Genomic DNA, 24,479 nt, shown 5'->3' with positions numbered 1-24,479 from the left:
GTATGTAGTCTGTAAAGCGCCTTTTCTCTTTTTCCTCCCTACCTACCAATCTATCTGTGTCTTTCCCTTACACACACACACACACACACACACACACACACTCGCAGTCACAAGGGAATACAGCCTTCATAAGGTGGGGTCCATTAGGTGTATTAGCTGGCGGTGAAAAGTGGTGCTGATGTGGCGCTTACAAAGCACCACAGGGGAGATGGACATTTGATCTACTATCTGACCCGATCTGACTCCGGGGCTCCTGCCTGCTCTAATTTCCTTGTTGTTCGGCGTATTTGAGGCTGTTTTATTGGGGGTGGGGGAGGGGCAACGTCTTTGTAGATAAGTGGTTATTGCGGGGGGGGGGTTCCTTCTTCTTTTGTGCTGCGCTAGCTACAAGATAGCAAGAAGGTGCTCTCAAGTAAATAATGATGGCATATTCAGTGGCAAACAAAGCCCTTTTTTTTTACTGTCCATAGAAGTGAGGCAGTTAGTGCATGTTGTTGATCCGATACCAAGGGGCCACACCGTATAATAAGTTTGATGTTGCAGAGCCGCCCCCCCGAGGAGGACGGTTTCTCCGGGCGACTCTCGCACAGAGAGGGGTCAAAGATAAATTCAGCGCAAACGATCTCGCCTCTGAGGTCGCGGGGCTTTATGTGACCGCGGAGTCCTCTAATCTGGCAATAAGCTCCCCGGATCGACCCGAGTTTGAGTCCTCACCTTAGAAGACTCTCCGGCAAGCCGGTTCTCGTTATTTATCGGTGTGACAGGGCCGGGGTCGAAGTCCAGGCTCCGCTCGCTGCAGAACAACAACGACAAAATCTCTACAAACCTTTTTTTTTTTGAAGGAAAAATAATAAAATAAAAGAGGAGCCCTGCTTTTCCGCTTCGGTCTGTGTGTGAACAGACGTGTTTGGCCAAACAGGCTGACATCCCCTGCTCTCTGGCCGACAGTCACGACGCTCTGGCATTGATGTAAAATGTCACCTGAAATTGGTTGTGTTGCCTCGAAGGAAAAAAGCATCTCCTTTTCCTTTTTCTGCGCCGGAGCGTTTGTTTCCTTTTCTGTGCCGACATCTCCGGTTCACGTCTTCCAAACCGATCGATCGCTGGTTCAGCTTGTAGGCTGTAGTTGTTAGTGGAGATCTGCATATTTACTTCCTACAGCTTCAGAGTCCTTATGTATTTTCTTTTAAAAAAAAATAGTGTGGTTTTGCATGTTTTACCCGAGTACATTAGATTAATTGGTTATTTATTATGCACTCAAATTATGATTGGTCCATAAAAAACTTGGAAAACACCGAGATAATGTATTTATTATCATAGAGGACTAAGAAAACCAGCAAATACCGATATGCTTGGGACTCATTTTCACTTAACTCTTTGAGCTACAGAAATGGGGGCCATTTCATATCAGGTCACCAGGTACACATCAAGAAAAAAACATGTTAGGTATCAAATTAAACATAAAAATCAGGGCTACAATAATATATAATCCCCATGTACAACCTCTAAACACAACTCAAGCAATAAATAGGATTAGGTCTTAAAGGGCTACACGATACATTTACTGCTCAACAGATTTGATCTATATTGCAACTATTTTTACATCAAAACCATTAAACAGTAAACAGTTGTTTGGCTGCACTGTGATGAAACTTATCAATGCTCTTAATGCTGCAGGCCAGTTCTGAGATGGAAACCAGGGGTTTAACTACGTCATGAAATAAAAGACCCACCTCGTCTTTAATGCTTTTACTCTCTCAGCAAACAAACTCAAGCCTGTTCTCTTCCTGTGGATTACAATGAAGCTCTCAGCACCTTTAGACATGCGGTGAATCAGTGTTGAGGTAACACTTTATAATAACTACACACTATTAGTAAAGCAAGTAAACATTTAATTCATCATTTATAAAGCATTGTTCCAACATGAACACTCATTGGTGTGCTATTCATAAACAGTTATAAATGTTTTATTCTTGATTAATGAGCTTGACTATTATGCATTTCATGACAGGGTTTTCATACTTTATAATTGATGGATTCCCTATTTGTAAATTAAGTATTACGGACTTATAGATGATTAATAAGATAACTTATAAAGAGTTAGTAAATGATAAAAAAAGAGATTTGAATGTCATTCATTAATGCATTTATTTATACATAAAATGATTGTTAGGGACTATGTTAACATGTGCTTTATAAACGTGTTTTAATACTGCAATTCATGATTAATTCAGTTAGTTACTACTCATTAGTTACGTATTAGTTCAGTATGTTCTGTGACCTCATCTAAAGTCAGGACTATCTATGCTTACATACTAATGAGTGTTCATGTTGGAGCAATGCTTTATAAATGATGAATTAAGTATTTAATAATGCTTTAATAATGCTAAATAGTGTGTAGTTATTAAGTTATTATAAAGTGCTACCCAGTGTTGATGACTGATTATCTGCAGGTCGCAGTGTGCTTTCCCACGCTGTGACAAGAGTGTGTGGATGAAGAAATAAGTTGTTTTATTTTGCTCATTAGCGACTGGACTTCGGCTCAGTGGATGAAGTTACTCTTTAAAACCAAATCAGCTCAGTAGGTCGTAGGGTTACGGGGATGCGTATTTTATTGAAATTCAAAGTTGTAAGGGGTACTTATTTACGTTTTAGTGAAACGTTACGATCGCCGCGGCAAGTTTACGTAACTAATTAAACTTACTTTATTACTTTTTTTTAACCATATGTCTCTTCTCACATGGGTTACGGTATTGTAGCATTTTAAATGAAGTTAAACAACCATGTGGTCGCGGAGATAATTAAGGAAACGTTTAAAAAAACTGTTGACTTTTCTTCTCAAAGCTTTATTTGTTGGAGCGCTACAGTTTAAATGCAAACTCATTTGAAAAGTCAACGCTTGTTTGCCGCGCATCAACAGAAAGAATGAACCCCCCCTTCATCCGCACTTCCTGTCAGCTCTCTAATAGAGGAATAAAATGCCCCCCAATTACTTCAAAATCAATAGTAATGCTTATATTGTGTACTTTAGGAGCTTAATGGTTGATGCTTTAATTGTGCGTTGCCTAGCAGCGATCTCGTGTCCAAGTAGATGTGGCAACATCTCATACAGATCCTAACCTTTAGCTGTCTGCCATGCATTCACTGTGTCCTTGAACACCCGTTTCCTCATGCTAGCACTTCTTTCATTCAGTCACTTCTTAAGCTGCAGGTAGCTAAGGTAGTACCCTTAAGCAAGGCACTTAGGGTACTACCTTAGTTAGGTGCGTTGAGATCAAAAAGAAGGCCAACAACTGCAACGGAGTTTCCCAGAGGCTAATATGTACCGGGCACTTCCCTGGTGTTTCTGAAGCAGGGCCAAGAGGAAAAAGGGCATGTGTGCACAGCAAGTCTTCCCTGGATAAACGTTAAATATGAAAAGAAAATGTCAGTGTTTTAGGTTTGCGTGTGAATGGCTTCCGAGCTCCACTGATATCCTGTGTCTTCCAAAATGTATTATTAAGATCTACATTATGTTTTGGCTTCGGAAGTCTTAAAGCTTTAGTAAAAAAGAACCTTCATCAGAAAGAATCAGAGCCCTTGGATGTCTTTTCTGACGGGGAGATAGTTGGATCACGAAGCGTGAACATTGAGTCGTGGAACCTCTTGAGTGCATTGCACCTCACGTCTGTGGGAACGTCTGCAAACGTCTGCAAACTGGCAAAAACCTTCACCTGAGTTTTAGTGCCGTTTTGTCTCCGCAAAGATTTAAAAAGAAATCCGACATGTGAAAGTCAACTTTCTGCTGATCCGTAACGAGTCCAAAGTATTATTAAGAATACACTTTACAAGCTGGTGCTTTGTAGTTATGTTTTGCATTTATTGTAAAGACAGGACTTAACTTCCGGCACTTTTACATGTTCCACCTGTAAGCGGGTGTCTTGTATGTCCCCAGTGTACAGTCCATTGACAGAAAATTGATGGACCTTATTAATGGAGTGCCGGCCAAAGGAGGTACTTTCAGTGTGATCCTGTCAAGGCCTAAATCAAGGCCCGTCAATGCAGTCTTTAGTTTGATCCATACCTTTTACTTTTTTGTTTTAGGTGGTATGTTGAACACCCCTCTGCTGAGTACCCCTCTGTTGTTTACCCCTTTGTTGTTTACCCCTCTGCTGAGTACCCCTCTGCTGTTTACCCCTCTGTTGTTTACCCCTCTGCTGAGTACTCCTCTGTTATTTACCCCTCTGCGGAGTACCCCTCTGCTGTTTACCCCTCTGTTGTTTACCCCTCTGCTGAGTACTCCGCTGTTATTTACCCCTCTGCGGAGTACCCCTCTGCTGTTTACCCCTCTGTTGTTTACCCCTCTGCTGAGTACCCCTCTGTTGTTTACCCCTCTGCTGTTTACCCCTCTGCTGAGTACTCCTCTGCTGTTTACCCCTCTGCTGTTTACCCCTCTGCTGTTTACCCCTCTGCTGAGTACTCCTCTGCTGAGTACCCCTCTGCTGTTTACCCCTCTGCTGAGTACCCCTCTGTTATTTACCCCTCTGCTGAGTACCCCTCTGTTGTTTTCCCCTATGCTGAGTACCCCTCTGTTATTTACCCCTCTGCTGAGTACCCCTTGACCACTACCCTGAGGCCAGAGGCACAGTGGGGGGGAAACTGTTAGCTCACTGTTAGTGTTTTGGACGGTGTGTTTTGCTAACAGTTGATGGAGCTGCCAGTACGCACCCTGCTGAGTACGTCGCCTCTTTGTTTAATTTAACACGTCTTATTTGACTTTATGACTTATATACACGTGGTTTTACAACGCCTTTCAGCCCATAAGTGTCTAGATTGTGGGTTGTATTCATTCAATCAGACAGACGACATTACCCACAATACAACAGTGGTCGTTGCAGACACACCTGGGGGAGATCTGTACTGAGTACACCTGTCTAGTAACTCTTGTTATGGTGTCGCAGTGTCTACCTCAGGTGTTTATTCTCTCCCCTTTCTACCTCTCCATCCTTTGAGCTTCATTCCCATTTCCTCTGGCTCCTTCATTCCCATTTCCTGTCCCAGTCACCTGACCTCTACTTCCAGCCACACATTTTGCATCCGGTTGTGTTTTGTTTTGCCGATAGTTTTTAAATTGTCAAGTCAAAAGTTTTTTTTCTACTCCCAAAGAAAATACTGCTCAAATTATTTGTAAGATCTGAACCGCAGGAGAGTTCTCCGACCATTGTGCTTGATCTCAAGGAAGGGTTTTCTGTTAGTTGTACATATTTAGTCTTACAAAACAAAGTATCCCTGTGTGCCATTTAGTGTGTGGTTTTGTGCAAATCTGTCTTTTTTCTTCTTCTTCTTCTTCTGTGTTTGTTTGGATTTGAGTTGCACGACTATCACTCCCTGTGGGACAGTGGATCAGGCAATTTCCTGTAAAAAAAAAAAAAAAAAAAAATGATGTGGAGAGAGAGTGCTGTATAATCTTTAAAAGCCAACCCTCGGGTTCCGTAAAACCATCTGATGAATACAGAGGAGGCTGTGGAGGTGTGTAGCTGCATGCGGTGTGTGTGTGTGTGTGTTTGTGTGTGTGTGTGGCCGCCGGGAGGGCTTTCTGTTTCTACTGATACCTGAGGAAAGTTCACCTCTGTCAAGGGGATAGACATGAAACAGGCCCTTGACATGTGGCTTCTTCTGCGTTCATGCTGGACTTGGAGGGATTATCTCAGCCCGTGATGGCTTTTTCAGCTCTTATCTCTTAATTCAGCTGATTAAAATGACAAAGAAATCTCACGTTTTCCTTCAGCTCTCTGTTCAAGAGCCTCCAAAACACCCCAAATCCTCAAGGGGACACAATCCTGGTTTATATTAACAAATCACCCATTAGACAGATGTTGATTGAAGCTCAGAGAGCGCAGCTGTAGAAAATCTTCCCTGAGATCCAGAAGGATAAGCGGCATAACCGCGATTCTGATACTGATGTTTGAGTTTGAAAAAAAATGTAATGGTTAAACTGTCAGGACGTTAGCACAAAATCTTGATGACAAAATGTCTCTCAAACAGCCGCTACATTAGCCGTTACATTAGCCGCTACTAGCATAACACACTGCTGTCCGCTCAGGTTGCACTGTGGGTAATGGAGATGCCGAAGTCTTGTCCGTAGACTGTATAGGAGTGAACCCGTTGGTTTGTGGACTGCCGGTTTGAAGCCTTGATTTTGGCAATTTCACCGTTGCATTTTAGATTCCAGCCGCCGCCATGTTTTTTTTCTCTGACCTGTCAATCACCTTGTAGCCCCGCCTCTAAAGCATCCCCTGCGTTATGGTCTGTTTGACTCTAAATGACCACAATTTACTAAATGAACATCATGCTGTATTGAAGAAGACTTGAAATTAGAGATTGAGACATAAACTCATGTTTACAATGTTTACTGAGGGAATAAATCAAGAGAGAAGTAGAGTCATTTATATAGACTTCTATACAACCTGAGGAGTCACCCCCTGGTGGTCAGGAGAGAGAATGCAGCTTTAACACATGAAGCATATACTTCTATACAACCAGAGGAGTCGCCCCCTAGTGGTCAGAGAGAATGCAGCTTTAACACATGAAGCATATACTTCTATATAACCAGAGGAGTCACCCCCTGGTGGTCAGTAGAGAGAATGCAGCTTGATCACATGAAGCATAGCCTTCTATACAACCAGAGGAGTCACCCCCTGGTGGTCAGGAGAGAGAATGCAGCTTTAATACATGAAGCATATACTTCTAAACAACCAGAGGAGTTACCCCCTGGTGGTCAGGAGAGAGAATGCAGCTTTAACACATGAAGCATATACTTCTAAACAATCAGAGGAGTCAACCCTGGTGGACAGTAGAGAGAATGCAGCTTTAACACATGAAGCATATACTTCTATACAACCAGACTTGTTTTTGCAATCAGAGGAGTCAGTGGAGACAATGCACATTTTAAGACACAGGTTAGAACAGCATGGAATTCTCTCTCTTTTTTTTTTTTTTTGTAAGTCAACAAAATCAGTTGATTATTAATGCATTCATATTAATTGAACTTGTCGTCTTTAAAAAGTCTTTCACAATTTCTCAGAGTTACGTCAGCAAGTCCTCCTATCTGAATAATGAACCAGATAACATTTGGCATTTGTGTTTGATTAATAATTAATTCAAATGAATCGATTGTCAGAGTAAATGCTGAATGAATAGTGGATTAGTTTATGTCTCTAATTATTATAGCAGCGCCTTCGACCTGCAAAGGTTATACAGGTCATAAAGTGGGACCAACTCTCTCCCTGGTTGCATAAGTAACTTCAGACCTCTCAGCGGACAATCTTCTTTCCTTTATCTCTCTCTCTCTCTCTCTCTCTCTCTCTCTCTCTCTCTCTCTCTCTCTCTCTCTCTCTCTCTCTCACGTTTGTTTTCTTCTGTTTGGTGACATCGGTGCAGCAGCGCTCATTACCGCGCTGCCTGGGCACCGACTGCACTTTCCAGGGATCATCTTTAAAAACGCACAGTGTGGGTGGCACTTTGATGTCTTTTATCTTGCCTTCCTCCGCCGATGAAGTTTTGCTCTTTTCAAGGCCACTGCTGCTCAAGTTTTTCAGTTCTTTTTTCTTTAGCAAAATAACTAAAACAAAGTCCCAAATAAATTTGAGTCAGAGGGCCTTTTAGCTTCTGTAATGCGAGTATTCCGCCATTTAAAATGGAATATAGAGAGGCGATGTCCTGCTTATTACCACTATGGGCTTTTATTGTGAAAGGTCAGAACGGAAGGAGAGGATCCGGTCTTTGTCAAGGTTGAAAGAGAGAATAAAGTTGGCCGCCTTGCATCAGACGGTCGAGCCTCCCGCTGGGCTTGAACCTGATTGGTCGTAAAAAATAAACTGATGCACGATTTAACCGCAGCCACTAAAACTTTGTTTTACTGGAAGAAAAAATGGATTGATGGATTTTAAAATGAATACAATGACAGTTTTGTATCGATTTCTTTTTTGTATATATTATTAAATGGGTACACAATATGACCGTGGATTTGATCTAAAAGTGTTTGAAAGGGCATTCTTTTAATTTAATCTTGTGGAGTTTCCTCTCAAACAAACAAACACACAACATATATGTTTACATTACGTGTCCACCAGATCCGGTGCTAACAGCTCTCAAAAATTGAGAATGCATCACATGACTCATGTTCCACACGTGGGCCGTGACTTTAATTTAACACGCATTGCACATTTTATTATAATTTTTATTCGGTCGTCTGAGGCGGACGCCTCTTCGTCCCTTTCTGTGAATTTTGAAAGCTGATTGCGTCGTCTGCGCCCACCTTTCTGTCTTGCAGGCGGAGATCGTCAAGCGGCTGAACGCGATCTGCGCCCAAGTCATCCCCTTCCTCTCTCAGGAGGTAAGACGAAAGGAACGAAATACCGTCACTGAGAGTTAAGACGGAGAGAGAGAGAGAGAGAGAGAGAGAGAGAGAGAGAGAGAGAGAGAGAGAGGGATGGATGGAGAAGTGTGTGGTGGATTGGGAGGACAAACAGACAGATAAGGACACACACACACACACAGATTATCCTGGGCTAATCCTCCCTGCTTGGGATAGGCAGATATGCTCTGAATTTATTAAATGTCTCCCACTAACATATGCAGGAGCCAGCGGCTGAGCGTGTGTGTGTGTGTGTGTGTGTGTGTTTGTGTGTCCATCTTGCGTGCACATAAATTCAACGTGTGCACATACAGATGTGGGTGTGTGAGGTGTGTTTCACACGGTATGTTTATTATGGAGCCTTTAGGCGTGTGTGTTTAGCCGGTAAATCCTTTCTCTGGAGGAGTTGAATGTGTGTGTGTGTGTGTGTGTGTGTGTGTGTGTGTGTGCACGTGCACGCCTGTTGAGGGGTGGGAACAGCAGGAAGGAGTGAGCGTGGACTCCAGAAAGCTCTCCTCCAGATTAGCCACGCATTAGGAGGGTTTAGGGCGGATTAGGAATAATGGCATTAGGCCGGCGGAGAGCGGCGGCCGGGAGAGGAAGCGCCTTTTTTTTTTACCGCTTTTGTTTTTTTTCCGAACGCGCAGCCTCGTTTGCCGAAGCGCAACACAAGTCGTGTCATCATCGTGCAGTAAAACGATCGTGTTGGGAGAGCTCTTAGTTAGGCTTTTTATTTAAATTGTTTTATTCTCCAACGTTGTTCCTTCTCCGGTTTGGACATTTCTTTGACTCCTGCGTTGTTGTCGCTAATATATAGTCAACACACACATATCTATATATATATATATATATATACGTATATATATATATACATATATATGTATATATATATACATATATATGAACCACCTTCCCTCTATCATAGTGCGCATGTAGATGGGGTCGGCTCTCACACATTTACTACAGAGTTCAGATATTCCGATATTTCTTCACTAAAATCAAGATTTTGCTCAATATACTTCCCTTTCCGTTCCCTTTTAGAAAAATATGTTCATGTTTTCTTTTGAAGAAAAGGGTAAAAAGCCTTGACTTTCGGTATTGAGAGATGCCGAGTACAGATTCCAGTGTGTAATAAGCGGTATGCCTCACTGTGTGGACGCTTATATATATATAAATATGAATATGACTTGTTATTCATCATAATAATGCTCTCCGATCAAACTATTTGAGTCGGCATCAGACCAATATCGGTATCAATGCATCCGTCGTTTTTCTCGTTCCACGTAACAGATTTGTAAAAAAGTTATGTTTTCCTATTAGAATATTCTTTTGAACAAATCCAGCAAAATGTAGCTGGACTGATGTGATGAATTTGGTCGTTTTTCCCTGTTTTTGATGGGATCGCATTCATACTTTACTCGCCTTCAGTGATCCGGGAGAACATGTTTTCAGGTCGTTTCGTCCGTCCGTCCGTCCAGAGTTGTATTTTTCTTTTCTTATCGTGAATGAGATCTCCGGGAACGCCTGGAGGGAATTTCTTCAAACTCGGCTGCAAACGGGGATCAGAATATGATCGCAGACGTCTAATCGGAATAAAATGACGCAGTGAGTCGCAAATGGATGCCGAGTGATGTTTCTGCTCGCCTCCCTCGGCTGTCGCGAACGCTTCCGGGCCGCTGACACAGTTTTTTAAATGAAAAGCCTGTGATTTTGGCCGAGATGTCCGAGTTAAAACGTGTCGGGCGTTGAATACCGGGTGTCCGGTGGACCTTTTCTTGTGTGCGAGTCACGTTCAGGAAGGTGGAGGCCCGACCCCGGCGGTCAGGTTCATTTCCACGGCGGATAAGCCCTTTCTTCTCTGCCCCGCTTTGATGTTTAGCGCTTCCCCCGAATGAGTCTTGGCTGCTCTCGCTCACCGTCTGGATCCGTCTCTCTCGCTCCGTACCCTTTGGATGACTTTGACAGAACCGCGTGGAATTTGTGGTTGTCAAATGTCCGGACACGTTATTAAAGGCGCACTGGGCTTTTCCTGTCAGGTGTTTGCTTCTCTCTTACTACTGTTCACCTGGTTTTCAAATTCTGCTCCCAGAAACACATTCTCCTTTCTTCCATTGTGAGATGTACTGAACGTTTTCTCAAATAAAGAGCAGCGATAACTCGAGGAGGGACGGATTCAACCTGGTTGTGCAGCTCACTCCTGCTGCTGCACATTTATGCTCCGCTTTAACCAGATGTGCAACGGCTTGTCAGGTTTTATAATCAGCGCGTTGCTGCGTGACGATTGATAATTGTACGTCAGGCTGTGTTACAGCGATGATGGACGTGTGCACTCAGGGACCCTTTCTTTTTTCTTTTTTTCCTGATACGCCGGCTTCATTTTTTACCAGAGAATTGTGCATGTGTGTCGTTGTAGACACACTCTTCATAACCCTCTCTTTTGCCTGCCTGTCTCTTTTGCAGCATCAGCAGCAGGTGGTGCAGGCGGTGGAGCGGGCCAAGCAGGTCACCATGGCTGAACTCAACGCCATCATAGGAGTGGGTGTATTGCACGCACACGTACGCACACGCAGTAATAGAAAGATGCTGTGAGGCGGGAGCTAAACTAACTGCTAATTAGACATATTTCTATTTTCAACCTCCGGTGAAGCCAATAAAAAAGTGTCCTAAAGCTGCATTCTCTCTCTTGACCACCAGGGGGCGACTCCTCTGGTTGTATAGAAGTCTATGATTCATGTGTTAAAGCTGCATTCTCTCTCCTGACCACCAGGGGGCGACTCCTCTGGTTGTATAGAAGTCTATGATTCATGTGTTAAAGCTGCATTCTCTCTCCTGACCACCAGGGGGCGACTCCTCTGGTTGTATAGAAGTCTATACTTCATGTGTTAAAGCTGCATTCTCTCTCCTGACCACCAGGGGGCGACTCCTCTGGTTGTATAGAAGTCTATACTTCATGTGTTAAAGCTGCATTCTCTCTCCTGACCACCAGGGGGCGACTCCTCTGGTTGTATAGAAGTCTATACGTCATGTGTTAAAGCTGCATTCTCTCGCCTGACCACCAGGGGGCGACTCCTCTGGTTGTATAGAAGTCTATGTAAATGACTCTACTTCTCTCTTGATTTATTCCCTCAGTGAACATTGTAAACATGAGTTTATGTCTAAAAAAACGCGTTGTTTTGGGTAAATGAGGGTTACAAAACGCCATGACTCTGACAAGCACACACTAGTGTCACAAGTTAGTTTTTCGACTACTAAATAATCCCTTCGAACAAATCCTATATCACGTTTTAATAAAAGTAAGAGAGCCTTATGATCAGAAATATGCATTCATCTTCAAATATACATCCCATTTGATTTTTTTAAAGAGTTAAATGTAAGTTGGTCCCGTTCCTCTCCGCCCCGGCTTCTTCTCCTGCCTTCTCCAACCACTGACCGCTGCTTCCTGTGTGCGGTTCAGCAGCAGCAGCTCCAGGCCCAGCACCTGTCCCACGGCCACGCCATCCCCGTCCCGCTCACGCCGCACCCGGCGGGCCTGCCGCCGCCGCCGCCCCACGGGGCCGGCACCGCCGCCGGCACCGCCGCCGGGCTGCTGGCGCTGTCCTCCGCCCTGAGCCACCAGCTGCCGCTCTCGCTCAAAGACGAGAGGAAGCACCACGACAACAGCGGAGAACAACCGAGAGGTGAGGCGCGTGTGTGTGTGTGTGTGTCTGTGTGTCTGTGTGTACGTGTGTGCACGTGTGTGTTTCTTCTTTATGTGTCAACGTTTTTATTCGGTTACTTCCCCCTCCATTTTATTTTTATTTAATACTCATATGAAGTCGTATCTGGGAATGAAGCAAACACACGAGAGGAGAGCATGTGAGACTTCAGTGCATATTAAATAACAACCTAATTAGATTGCTGTACATTTGTACATTTTTCTGACTGGTTGTACATCTACATGAAGTCCATATAGCAGACTAAAAATATATGTATATATATATATATATATATATATATATATATATATATATATATATATATATATATATATATATCATATCAATATATAAAACATGCGTTTTAAGAGGCAAAAATACTAAAGCTGTTATGTTTTGCTCCATTAATGATCCCAATCTAATTTGCATGTCTGGAATATTCAAAGTTATGGATTTGTACCACTGGCTGAGGCTTAATTGTTAGTAATGAACAGCAGTTACAGCAATTAAAAACTGATTTGTCATTGTGCCGTTGTAATTGGCCTAATAGGGAACGATACGCGACCAGCAACGCCGCCTCTTCTTCCTCTGATCCTTCTGCGGAGCTGACTTTGAGCTCGAGCATTTAATTACAGCACACAGAGGCTGTGTGTGTGTGTGCGTGTGTGTGTGTGTGTGTGTGTGCGTGTGTGTGTGTGTGCCAGCTCTTAATTACTCTGCAGCAGCATGACTGTGAGGGGTTCTTACAGCGCAGCAGAGCAGTTGACCTTGCCCTGTGCAGCTGCAGTGGTACTCACCTCCATCAATAACAATACAGGTGAAGAAGAGCGAGGCCAACTGAAGGGTCTAAATATGGGTTTGAAGGATGTATCCAGGATGTCAAAGTATACGCGTACATCTCCTTCCAACCTCTCCAGTATCACTACTACTATCTTGCAGCCTCTGGCAGGTTTTGAGCTGCCTTTTGGAAAACAAATATATCAAAACATATACAGTCTGCCAGTTTACTGGTGCACTTCTGCTTTGTTTGGCTATTTTACATTTCACTTAACACGCTTCAGACAAGAATAACATGAAAAGTCCCAGGGGGGGAAACTGGAAACTGAGTGATTGTTATATAACGCTGTAAATCATAGGTTGTTTTATGATTTAAAAAAAAAAAAGCCATAAACTGCTGTATTTGAATGTATTGAACACCATAAGTAATATACAAGTGAAATGTATGGTTTGGTAAATTCAAATAGCATTCAAATGGCCTAAATGGGCCCCAATGGACCCCAATGAGTCCCAATGGGCCCCAATAGGCCCCAATGAGCCCCAATGGACCCCAATGAGTCCCAATGGGCCCCAATAGGCCCCAATGAGCCCCAATGGACCCCAATGAGTCCCAATGGGCCCCAATGAGCCCCAATGGACCCCAATGAGTCCCAATGGGCCCCAATGAGCCCCAATGGACCCCAATGGACCCCAATGAGCCCCAATGGGCCCCAATGAGCCCCAATGAGTCCATTATTTAGCTTTACCTGGCATTAATGACGCCTCATCATCATGTGTGAGCTTTCCTTTCCCCGTCTCTTTTCCTTCTCTCTTGTGTGTCGTTGCTCATGCTTGCATTAAAACATGGGAATACCCTAATTCGTCTTTATTCTTCTGTCTCCTGCCCTCCGCCTCCTCAGACAGAGACTTGGTCAAGGTAAGGCCTCTCTTTCTCCCTCTCTGTTCCAAACCCATGTGTTTGCTTTGTATTTCCTTCATTATTCATAAATAATGTTAAACTCCTTTATCAGGTGACACAATTTCTTCTCCCAGCATCAACATTCCCCACCAGACGCCTTCATCCAGTAGCCGAGGGCGAATGTTTGATTTCAAAGAACATGAAGTGAGACTGATGTTTATAGCTGCCCTCCTCGTTCACAACTTAAGGGATACTTTAGTACTACTACTCGTATACTTTAGTACTACTACTCTTATACTTTAGTAGTACTACTCGTATCAGTACTTCTTATTGGTTCGGTACTCTTTTTTTTTAGGTTTGCTTTTTAAGATATTATAAAAATGAAGAATTGAGAACAGGATTAGGATTGATACTTTAAACAAATCTAAATATAGTTCATAAAACAGCAACAGTAACGTTTCAAACAGCAAAGTCACCGTTTAAAGTCACTAATATCTCACCGGAAACAAACCGTATTCCCGTGAGACGTTTATAAAGAATGAAGACCGTCAGTATCAGAACTTCCTTCCTGTCCTCTGCTGCTTTGTCTCAGCCAGCGGAGACGCTCCCAATCCTTTTCAGAGATGCGACGCTGAGCTAAAACACGCCGTTTTAGTTTCCAGCTCATTTTGCAAAACTGCGGACGAGAAACTGCAGACTGGAATGTCTCTTTTTCTACAAGTGTTCCGATAAAGTACCGGCGTTTGGTCACGGAGGTTTTGACTGCAGTTAAAGTAACGTGTGTCGTTACTTTAACTTCACTTCCTGTGTCGCTACGTTCCACCGAAACGTTAAAAAGTCCCGACGAAAGAACGAATAACGAGTTGATCGATGTTCAGGTCCCCATCCCGTCAACTACGATTAAGAACCAGAGTCTAACCATGTTATCACCAATAACGTACGCTAAGTAATTCGTAGTAGTCGTTTTGTATGGGAAACGGTTAGAGTATTTAACGGAGGTGTTTAATATGAAATATACGTCGTATATATTTCCTTCCAAATTGTTTAATTTGCTACATATTCTTACACAAATTATGGCATCAAAAATGTTGATCAGTATTTTTATGCCTCTTATGTATTTCGGGCCGACTCAAGAATGAACTGGTTTAATATTTTGGTGGTCAAAGGTCACCGCGACCTCATGGCGGTCCTGTTTTTTTGTCGTTGCCTCTCGGGTTCATCCTGAGTGTAATTTGGGAACAAACCTCCACTTGCACTCGGGATGAACTGAATATATAACATGGAGGTCAAAGGTCACTGTGACCGATGTCTGATTGGATAAAATGATGGAGCGCTGACATTTTTGGACAGACACGGATATAAACCTGCAGCTGGACTGGTTGGCGGAGGCGGCAATGCTCACCACATGAATAAGTATTACTCAACAACGATGAGAATCCACTGCCATTAATGGTTTTTATCCATTAATTCGGATGGCATAATTAAAATCAGACAATTGGTATCCTCTGATCCAACGGTCGTTTATGTATTCCACATTCACGGTAATATATATATATTTTTTTTTTTTAATAGAACATTCAGATTTTTGGGAATGGAGGCGAAGAGAAAGAAAGCAAACACACACACAAACAAACAGAACACACACGTCTGCCTGGAGGAAGCAGAGCAACATTACATCCAGCACTTGTAGTAATTTGTCCCTTAAGCTGAGCTTGTTTCTTCCCAGGGCAAACATTTGGTTTGTTGAATACTCTATGAGCAGATTAGCATTTCTTTATTCTGTCAGCCCGAGCTCCCTCTCTCTCTTCCTCTCAAACACACACACACACACACACACACACACACACACACACACACACACGCATGCATGAGTTTAGCAGATTGTGGGTGTTCTCTGGTGTGTTGGAGGGAGGTGGAGACGGGTGGAATGTTTAATATGTTATCTCCTGCCCCCCCATGTAGTATATCCTCCTCCTCCGCACACACACACACACACACACACACAGCTGCAGGCACCACGATGGGAGCGATTAGCACTGTGTGCTTATGTGTGTGTGTGTGCGTATCTGTGTGTGTGTGAGGTCGTCAGAAATCCGCGGTAAAGATAGTGGCACCAGAATGATGAATGCCTTTCATTAGCGCCCTGTGAGAACACACGCAGCCAACAGTCACTTCATGAAACCAATAAGCCCCTTGTCAGTGGTCTACAGTTGCCTTGGCAACCGTCCACGGGGTGTGTGTGTGTGTATGTGGGAATTGCATGAACATCTGTGCCTTAGCGTCCTTGGCGTTAAGGCATGTTAGCCCACACGCCTGATAAAGGCATGTGGGCTAACAAGGTGTGTGTGTGTGTGTGTGTGTGTGTGTGTGTGTGTGTGTGCAAACAACACGGTCTATTGTGTTGGTCGTGGTGCGTTCAAGAACTGCACCTCCTCAGGCCTTTCAGACGCACTTATGTAATGAAGCTAATTGTTGCCAATGCCACGCTTTTTCTTTTGTGTTTGTTGTGCTCCTCCTTTCAGTCCACTGTGGGATGAATGGAGGGAGGTATGCTGTTATGGAGGAGTTGCAATTAAAGGATTCTTCTTTCTTTCTTTTTTTTAAGCGACAACCCTAAAACGCTCGAGGTAAAAAATGTCTCTTGAACAAAGTCCTGATTATGTTCCGTACATTCAGAAAGAAAAAGCTGGAGAATGATTTACAAATGAGGAAGAATGAAAGAAAGAAGCACAGACCTTTACAAGGAATCGCTCGTTGAAGTTAAACAGACCGCAGCTTGTTGTTAGCGAGGCCACCGCACTTCTTTTTTTGGTCTTTTTTTCTCCCAGCGCTCCGCTGCAGTCTGCCTCTTTTGTTAATGCGCTGCTCTTTTAAAACAAAGCAAGCTAGCGCTGCTGCTAGCTTGCGCTGCTGCTGCTAGCTCCCCGCTGCTACTGCCCACGCCCCCTCTGCCCGAGTCGGGTGTCGAGCCGGGGCTGATCCCGCTACCTTCGGTGGTTGTCGGGGAGCTAGGGGAGCGCTAGCAGGAGCACTAGCTGGCTACAGCGGGAAGCTAACGGGGACACTGACCGAAGGTAGTAGCGGCTTGTAACCCGACTTTTACGGTACATTGTTTACCAAATTGGCTTCAAGGAAACTCGGTAAAATAACTTTCAGCATCTTCGGCTGTGGAACCGTTGACCTCACACAGACTGAGAGACTCTGCTTGACTTCATCCATCTTCAAACGAGTCATTTCTTTGATATACGCAACGCAGCCCCAGCATCCATCTTTGAGAACGGCGGGCCTCGGCCTTCATGGCGGCTAACGGCGCTACGAGACGCGCGGCCATTCGGGGGCCACTTATTACGAGACGGAGACGCCAAAACTGTAATTGAGCGACGCAGTGAAGGTTACAGGTGTCGTTATCGGCAAATATGATTATGATGTGGCGGTAAATGAATTGCTCTCTCCACACTCGCTTGTACTGCAGCTAAATTAATTTGCCTTGATGTGTTTTCTTTTTTTCAAAAAGAGCTAATTTGCAGGCTAATTAATCCAATCAGACTGGAGAGAGGAGGGCTCTGTCTCACTCGAGGAGAGACACCTGTGCACACACACACTGACATCCCCACATTGTTTGCACACACCAAAATGTAAACAGGTGCAAGCGCCCGCCAACCACACGCCCGGCCTTGCTCCTCCTCCTCCTCCTCCTCCTCCTCCTCCTCCTCCTTCTCCTCTTCCTCCTCCTCCTCTTCCCCCCGACGGAATCTTCGTCATCGACACTTGCGGCACGGCAAAGGGCAGCGGAAAAGGTTGAGAGCGTGAGGTAGTGGAAAGGTCGAATTAAAGGTCCTGCTTTTCCTTTTTTTCCTCCTTCTCTCCATCCGTAAGGAGAGATTCCCAATGAGAGGAATAATCCTTCAGCGGTGGCGTTTAAAGGGATCGCCGCATTTGATTAAGAGAAGAGAGGAGACATCAATGGACATTTAAAAAAAAATTAAGTTCAAGCTGCACGCAGCTCCGCAGACTTTGCCTGAGGAAATTTACCCACAATTCACAGTGAGTGACATCAAACGCGGGGTTACCAGCGTGAATAAGCTGAGCATATTCAATTTACATAGGACAGGGTTCATACGGTCATGGAGAACCTGGAAGAGTCATGGAGTTTTAAAATGGTTATTTCCAGGCCTGGAAAAGTCCTTGAAAAAGACAAAATCCCAAAGGTTTAGTAAAAGTCATGTAAATGTGTTATATTCATGTGTTCATGACGTTCATTTACGCTGAGTTTGAAATAATGAATATGCTTTTAAAAGACAGACGCTCAAAATATCAGCAGGCATACATACAGGCATCTATATAAATGTTTATTCTTTTAATCAAACTATTGTCTCATTCATTTGTGTCATTTAAGGTTTACTGTATGCTTTGTATTCTCATTGTTAGTTTAAATACTACATTTACTCACTTTTTACTGTTTACACCCAGATTTCACTAAATGTTTGGTCATGGAAATTGGTTTACAATCGTGGACAAGTCATGTAATTTAGTTTAAAGTATGGAAATGTGGTTTAAAATCATGGAAAAGTCATGTCATTTGGTTTAAAGTCATGAAAAGTCATGTAATTTGCTTTAAAATCATAGAAAAGTCATGGAAATCCATTGGTTAGAATATGTATGAACCCTGCAGGAACATTAACAACAAGGATTTACGATGGAATGAACCATTTAAAAAAAAAAAATGTTTAAATCCATTGGTCAACAGTTTTGAGGTATATTTGTTTTCACATCTCCAAGCGTCTGGTTCTTGTCTCCTCCAGAGCTCGTCAGTGTCTCCCTCGGCCAGCTTTCGGAACCGCGAGAAGCACAGGAGTTCCAGCGACTACTCCTCCGACAGCAAGAAGCAGAAGACGGATGAGAAGGAGTTGGCCTCCACGCGCTATGTGAGTCGGCACAAATGTTCCCTTCTCTGACTCCAGGTCTCCACTTTGACATTTTGGTCATCGCCATCTTGTTTTTTTTTAGCGTTGGCATCCTGGCTTTTTGCAACCAGAAGGTTGCCATTTTTAGGCGACCAGAAAACTTTCCAATGAACTTTCAGGAAGTGGAAGAAAACCTTGTAGTCCCGCCCCTAAAGCATCCCCTGCTTTATGGTCTGTTTGACTCTAAATGACCATAATTTACTAAATGAACATCATGCTGTATTGAAGAAGACTTGAAACTGGAGATTGAGACATAAACTCATGTTTACAATGTTTACTGAGGGAATACATCAAGAGAAGTAGAGTCATTTATATAGACTTCTATACAACCAGAGGAGTCTCCCCCTGGTGGTCAGGAGAGAGAATGCAGCTTTAACACATGAAGCATATACTTCTTCTATACAACCAGAGGAGTCGCCCCCTGGTGGTCAGGAGAGAGAATGCAGCTTTAACACATGAAGCATATACTTCTATACAACCAGAGGAGTCGCCCCCTGGTGATCAGGAGAGAGAATGCAGCTTTAACACATGAAGCATATACTTCTTCTATACAACCAGAGGAGTCGCCCCTGGTGATCAGGAGAGAGAATGCAGCTTTAAGGCACTTCCACATTTGCATCACTTTTCAGATCCCGAGGTTGCCGGACTTGATTTGTATATTTATTTGACCTCGACGCCGGCAACAGCCGTGACCGGAGTCATTTCATTTTCGAGGTCACTGTGACCTCACTTATCACCAATAATTACAATGTTCATATGCTAATTATGACAATTTCAAGAGGATCAAGAGGACAGAAATGGACGTAAACTGAAACTGAAGCCTACAACCGCGAGGGGGCAATCTAGTTTATCCCAAAGTGTTATTTCTGAGAGTGACATCATGGAAAGGCAGAAGCTCTTTATTGGATCGTTGTGTGGTCATAACTACATTTGCTTCACATTTGGCCAAATTTGCCAGAATTTTGTCTGGACTAAAATATTCCAAATTTGAATGAAAAGTGCAAGCTTTCTAATTCAAAATCAGCAACAAAAGGAGGGCAGCCTGACAGGGTTTTTTTGCTGAGATGAGCCACTTTCAAACCCGCTTTTTCTCTCGTGTCTTCCTTCTCTTCGGACAACACGGAGCGAGAGACGTGAACTCAGCTTGTTGCGGTTTACGACTTGTTCTCCGGCCAAACGAGCCATCTGGAGGGAACCCGATGGAACCATTTGGACCCTTTTATCTGATCATTAAAAACCTGCAAAAATACAACAGAGGGTGATGCCAGAGGAACGATTCAAATAGTCTTCGTGGTCTTCTTGTAGAGCATTAATTAAATCCCTGATTTTATGATCAACCCTTTTTAATGGCCTATCAAATAAATGGAATGAATTTTTTTTTTTTTACCGTTGGAGAATTTAGGTGAATGAGGTCTGACACTTCAGAAAGTGGACATTTCCTCCATTTCATCCAAAATCAAACAGAACGCGACACACAATAAATGCTCGTGTTGTCACTGTACTAGTTTGTCTCAACGGAGTAAAAAATAAAAAATGCTTTCCACCGCAGAGTGAAGGTCACGAGCGCGTCCTCTTATGTGTTCCCCCAGGAAAGTGACGGAGAGAAGAGCGACGACAACTTGGTGGTGGACGTCTCCAACGAGGTACGAGGCGGACCGGCGGCGCCGCGTCTTTTGCTTTGGAAAAAGAAAGAAAGAAAGACAAATAAAATCCACCCTTCTGCTCTCATCTTTGCTCGCAGGACCCGACGTCTCCCAGAGGAAGTCCTGCCCACTCGCCCCGGGAGAACGGGCTGGACAAGAGTCGCCCGTCGAAGAAGGACGCTCCGCTGAGTCCGTCCTCCGTCGCCTCCTCCAGCAGCACGCCTTCTTCCAAATCCAAAGAGATTCATTTGGTGAGTCATCGGTGGGGAAATCACAGCCCGCTGAGCTTCCTGTTCGTCATTTCTCAGGGTAGTTCTGATCTATTTTTAGTAAGCAGGCAAAAAAATCCTGTCGGTAAGAAGATGATAAACCCCGGATTATAGCATGTGTGGAAAGTGCTCGACACATATACATCTGTTGGGAATGTGGGTCATGAACAGTTCCCGTGTTGTTTGATGGCTCTGCTTTGCTGTTCAATGTGTAAACGGCTCTAAAACCGTCCTGCTCAAGGTCAAGGTTCAAGGTTTTTTATTTGCCATTTGTGCATAGACCAACAGTCTAGACTCAGGTCTCTCTGAGTCAACAGTTTTGGAAATAAAAACACACTATAGTAAGAAAGAGAAAAAATATAAAATATGAAAACACTATACATACGGTGGTATATGCAGGGTTCTTACGTCATGGAAAACCTGGAAAAGTCATGGAGTTTTAAAATGGTTATTTCCAGGCCTGGAAAAGTCCTTGAAAAAAAATAAAATCCCAAAAGTTTAGTAAAAGTCATGTAAATGTGTTATATTCATGTGTTCATGTCGTTCATTTAAGTTTGAAATAATGAATATGCTTTTAAAAGAAAGTCGCTCAAAATATAAGCAGGCATACATACAGGCATCTATATAAATGTTTATTCTTTTAATCAAACTATTGTCTCATTCATTTGTGTCATTTAAGGTTTACTGTATGCTTTGTATTCTCATTGTTAGTTTAAATACTACATTTACTCACTTTTTACTGTTTACACCCAGATTTCACTAAATGTTTGTAATGGAAATTTGGTTTAAAGTCATGGAAAAGTCATGTAATTTGGTTTAAAATCATGTAATTTGGTTTAAAGTCATGGAAACCCATTGGTCAAAATGTGCATGAACCCTGTATATGTACAAGAAAGGTATTAAATACAGTTTAAAAAAAAGAAGTTAGATAACAGTCATAAATAGGCTCGTCCTGAGTTATATGGGAATATTGCACATTTTGAGAGGTGGAAGAAAGTTACGTGGGGATATTGCACAGTTAGCATATTGCACCTTTATCAGAAGGTGAGTGACACATGACTGCAAAGCGATGCTCAGCCCCGTGTTTCAACCTTCCTCTGGCTGCAGAATGAGAAGTCCACGACGCCCGTGTCCAAGTCCAGCACCCCGACCTCCCGCTCCGACGCCCCGACGCCGAGCAGCACCTCCACCCCGGGTCCGAGGTCCGTGCCGGGCAAACCCCCGGGACTCGAGGCGCTGGGTGAGCGCCGCGAACCGGAGCACACGGGATTGATCGCAACTTGCATGAGACCTGTGTTTTTATTTGCATTTGTATTCTTCTTGGTAGCTCCTGGCCTCCGTACGCCGCTGGCGGTGCCGTGCCCGTACCCCAGTCCGTTTGGATTGGTTCCCCACCCGGGCATGAACGGAGAGCTGAGCGCAGCCGGCGCCGCCTACACCGGCCTGCACAACATCTCTCCTCAGATGAGCGCCGTGGCCGCCGCCGCCGTGGCCGCTTACGGACGCACACAAGTGGTACCCGAGCGCACACAAACACCAGCGCAATTCAATCCTTTATTTATTTGATGTGGACATCACAATGGCGTTAGAATTCATAACATACATTTATGCACACAAAAACATGCACTGTGTTGAGTGTATATAGCGAAATGCTAATTTCCAACACCTGTCCACAGGAGGCTTTTTTTTTTATATAATAAAATGTGATAAAATAGAATAAAAACGAGAATACATACACAGATACATACACACAGTAAAAGTATGTGTTACAGGGGTGTTAAGTGTGTGAACAATGTTGTGTACGTGCTACACTGTTCCTTTAAATCAAAATGAAATCATCCATCGTGTCGCTTAAGCGTTCTCATCATTTCTCTGCTTTCGCTGCTTGTTCCAATTATGACTATTTTAAATGTGATTTTCTGTTGACAGCAGATGTGTGATAATCATATATATATGAATATGCGTATATGTGAGAGAGTATTGCAGAACTGTTATCTTCAGTCGGCACTGATTGAGACAAAAACATGAAGATTAAAACAAGATGGCGGGATGTCTGGGTTACACGTCAGCAGCATTGGCTTCTCTGCATATACGCCTCCTGGATTGTATGCTAAACTCTTTCTCATGTTCCCTAGGTGGGATTTGATCCTCACCACCACATACGTGTCCCTGGCCTTCCCCCCAACCTGTCAGGCCTTCCCGGTGGAAAACCGTATGTTAATAAATCACGTTTCTTCTTCTGTTTTGTCACATTTTGCCCGTACCTTTTTCCCCACATGTCCTCCCTTTCTTCTTCCCCTCCAGGGCCTACTCCTTCCACGTGAGCGCCGACGGACAGATGCAGCCCGTGCCTTTCCCCCCGGACGCGCTCATCGGCCCTGGCATCCCGCGCCACGCGCGCCAGATCAACACCCTCAACCACGGGGACGTGGTGTGCGCCGTCACCATCAGCAACCCGACGCGCCACGTCTACACCGGCGGCAAGGGCTGCGTCAAGGTGTGGGACATCAGCCACCCGGGGAACAAGACCCCCGTGTCCCAGCTGGACTGCCTCGTGAGTGCTCCGACCCCTCGTGTACCTAGCTAACGCGTAGCTAGCTAATGCGTTGATGCTGTTTTAACCTTCCTCTTGTGTTAGCTTTCTGTTAGCATCTCTTGTGTTCGCTTTCTGTTAGCATCTCTTGTGTTCGCTTTCTGTTAGCATCTCTTGTGTTAGCTTTCTGTTAGCATCTCTTGTGTTAGTTTTCTGTTAGCATCTCTTGTGTTCGCTTTCTGTTAGCATCTCTTGTGTTTGCTTTCTGTTAGCATCTCTTGTGTTAGTTTTCTGTTAGCATCTCTTGTGTTTGCTTTCTGTTAGCATCTCTTGTGTTAGTTTTCTGTTAGCATCTCTTGTGTTCGCTTTCTGTTAGCATCTCTTGTGTTAGTTTTCTGTTAGCATCTCTTGTGTTTGCTTTCTGTTAGCATCTCTTGTGTTAGTTTTCTGTTAGCATCTCTTGTGTTAGCTTTCTGTTAGCATCTCTTGTGTTAGTTTTCTGTTAGCATCTCTTGTGTTCGCTTTCTGTTAGCATCTCTTGTTTTAGTTTTCTGTTAGCATCTCTTGTGTTCGCTTTCTGTTAGCATCTCTTGTTTTAGTTTTCTGTTAGCATCTCTTGTGTTAGCTTTCTGTTAGCATCTCTTGTGTTCGCTTTCTGTTAGCATCTCTTGTGTTCGCTTTCTGTTAGCATCTCTTGTGTTAGCTTTCTGTTAGCATCTCTTGTGTTCGCTTTCTGTTAGCATCTCTTGTGTTCGCTTTCTGTTAGCATCTCTTGTGTTAGCTTTATGTTAGCATCTCTTGTGTTAGTTTTCTGTTAGCATCTCTTGTGTTACTTTCTGTTAACATCTCTTGTGTTAGCTTTATGTTAGCATCTCTTGTGTTAGTTTTCTGTTAGCATCTCTTGTGTTCGCTTTCTGTTAGCATCTCTTGTGTTCGCTTTCTGTTAGCATCTCTTGTGTTAGCTTTCTGTTAGCATCTCTTGTGTTAGTTTTCTGTTAGCATCTCTTGTGTTCGCTTTCTGTTAGCATCTCTTGTGTTTGCTTTCTGTTAGCATCTCTTGTGTTAGTTTTCTGTTAGCATCTCTTGTGTTTGCTTTCTGTTAGCATCTCTTGTGTTAGTTTTCTGTTAGCATCTCTTGTGTTCGCTTTCTGTTAGCATCTCTTGTGTTAGTTTTCTGTTAGCATCTCTTGTGTTTGCTTTCTGTTAGCATCTCTTGTGTTAGTTTTCTGTTAGCATCTCTTGTGTTAGCTTTCTGTTAGCATCTCTTGTGTTAGTTTTCTGTTAGCATCTCTTGTGTTCGCTTTC

The 24,479-nt window shown here is 43.6% G+C and overlaps 1 protein-coding gene across 12 annotated transcripts in view; it reads left to right on the top strand.

Moving 5' to 3' along the window:
* The window catches only part of LOC306740313 (transducin-like enhancer protein 4), a gene marked incomplete at both ends in the record, with an annotated part of 37,834 nt that overhangs the window by 7,897 nt on the left and 5,458 nt on the right, over positions 1 to 24,479 (top strand). For 2 of the 12 annotated variants that reach the window (XM_079222441.1, XM_079222438.1), the window contains 10 exons: positions 8,312 to 8,374; positions 10,856 to 10,930; positions 11,853 to 12,083; positions 18,568 to 18,690; positions 20,319 to 20,372; positions 20,471 to 20,623; positions 21,749 to 21,881; positions 21,969 to 22,156; positions 22,777 to 22,853; positions 22,946 to 23,195. In XM_079222441.1, the coding sequence (XP_079078567.1) occupies positions 8,312 to 8,374; positions 10,856 to 10,930; positions 11,853 to 12,083; positions 18,568 to 18,690; positions 20,319 to 20,372; positions 20,471 to 20,623; positions 21,749 to 21,881; positions 21,969 to 22,156; positions 22,777 to 22,853; positions 22,946 to 23,195 (1,347 nt within the window). Of the gene's footprint in view, positions 1 to 8,311; positions 8,375 to 10,855; positions 10,937 to 11,849; positions 12,084 to 18,567; positions 18,691 to 20,318; positions 20,373 to 20,470; positions 20,702 to 21,718; positions 21,882 to 21,968; positions 22,157 to 22,776; positions 22,854 to 22,945; positions 23,196 to 24,479 lie in introns of all 12 variants that reach the window. The other 10 variants (XM_079222435.1, XM_079222440.1, XM_079222439.1 and 7 more) reach the window with 10 other exon arrangements.

Source organism: Taurulus bubalis (genome assembly GCF_910589615.1).
Source record: "Taurulus bubalis genome assembly, chromosome: 8".
NCBI classification, from domain to species: Eukaryota; Metazoa; Chordata; class Actinopteri; order Perciformes; family Cottidae; genus Taurulus; species Taurulus bubalis.
Note: the sequence above shows the minus strand (reverse complement) of the source record. Positions and strands in the feature narration are given on the sequence as shown.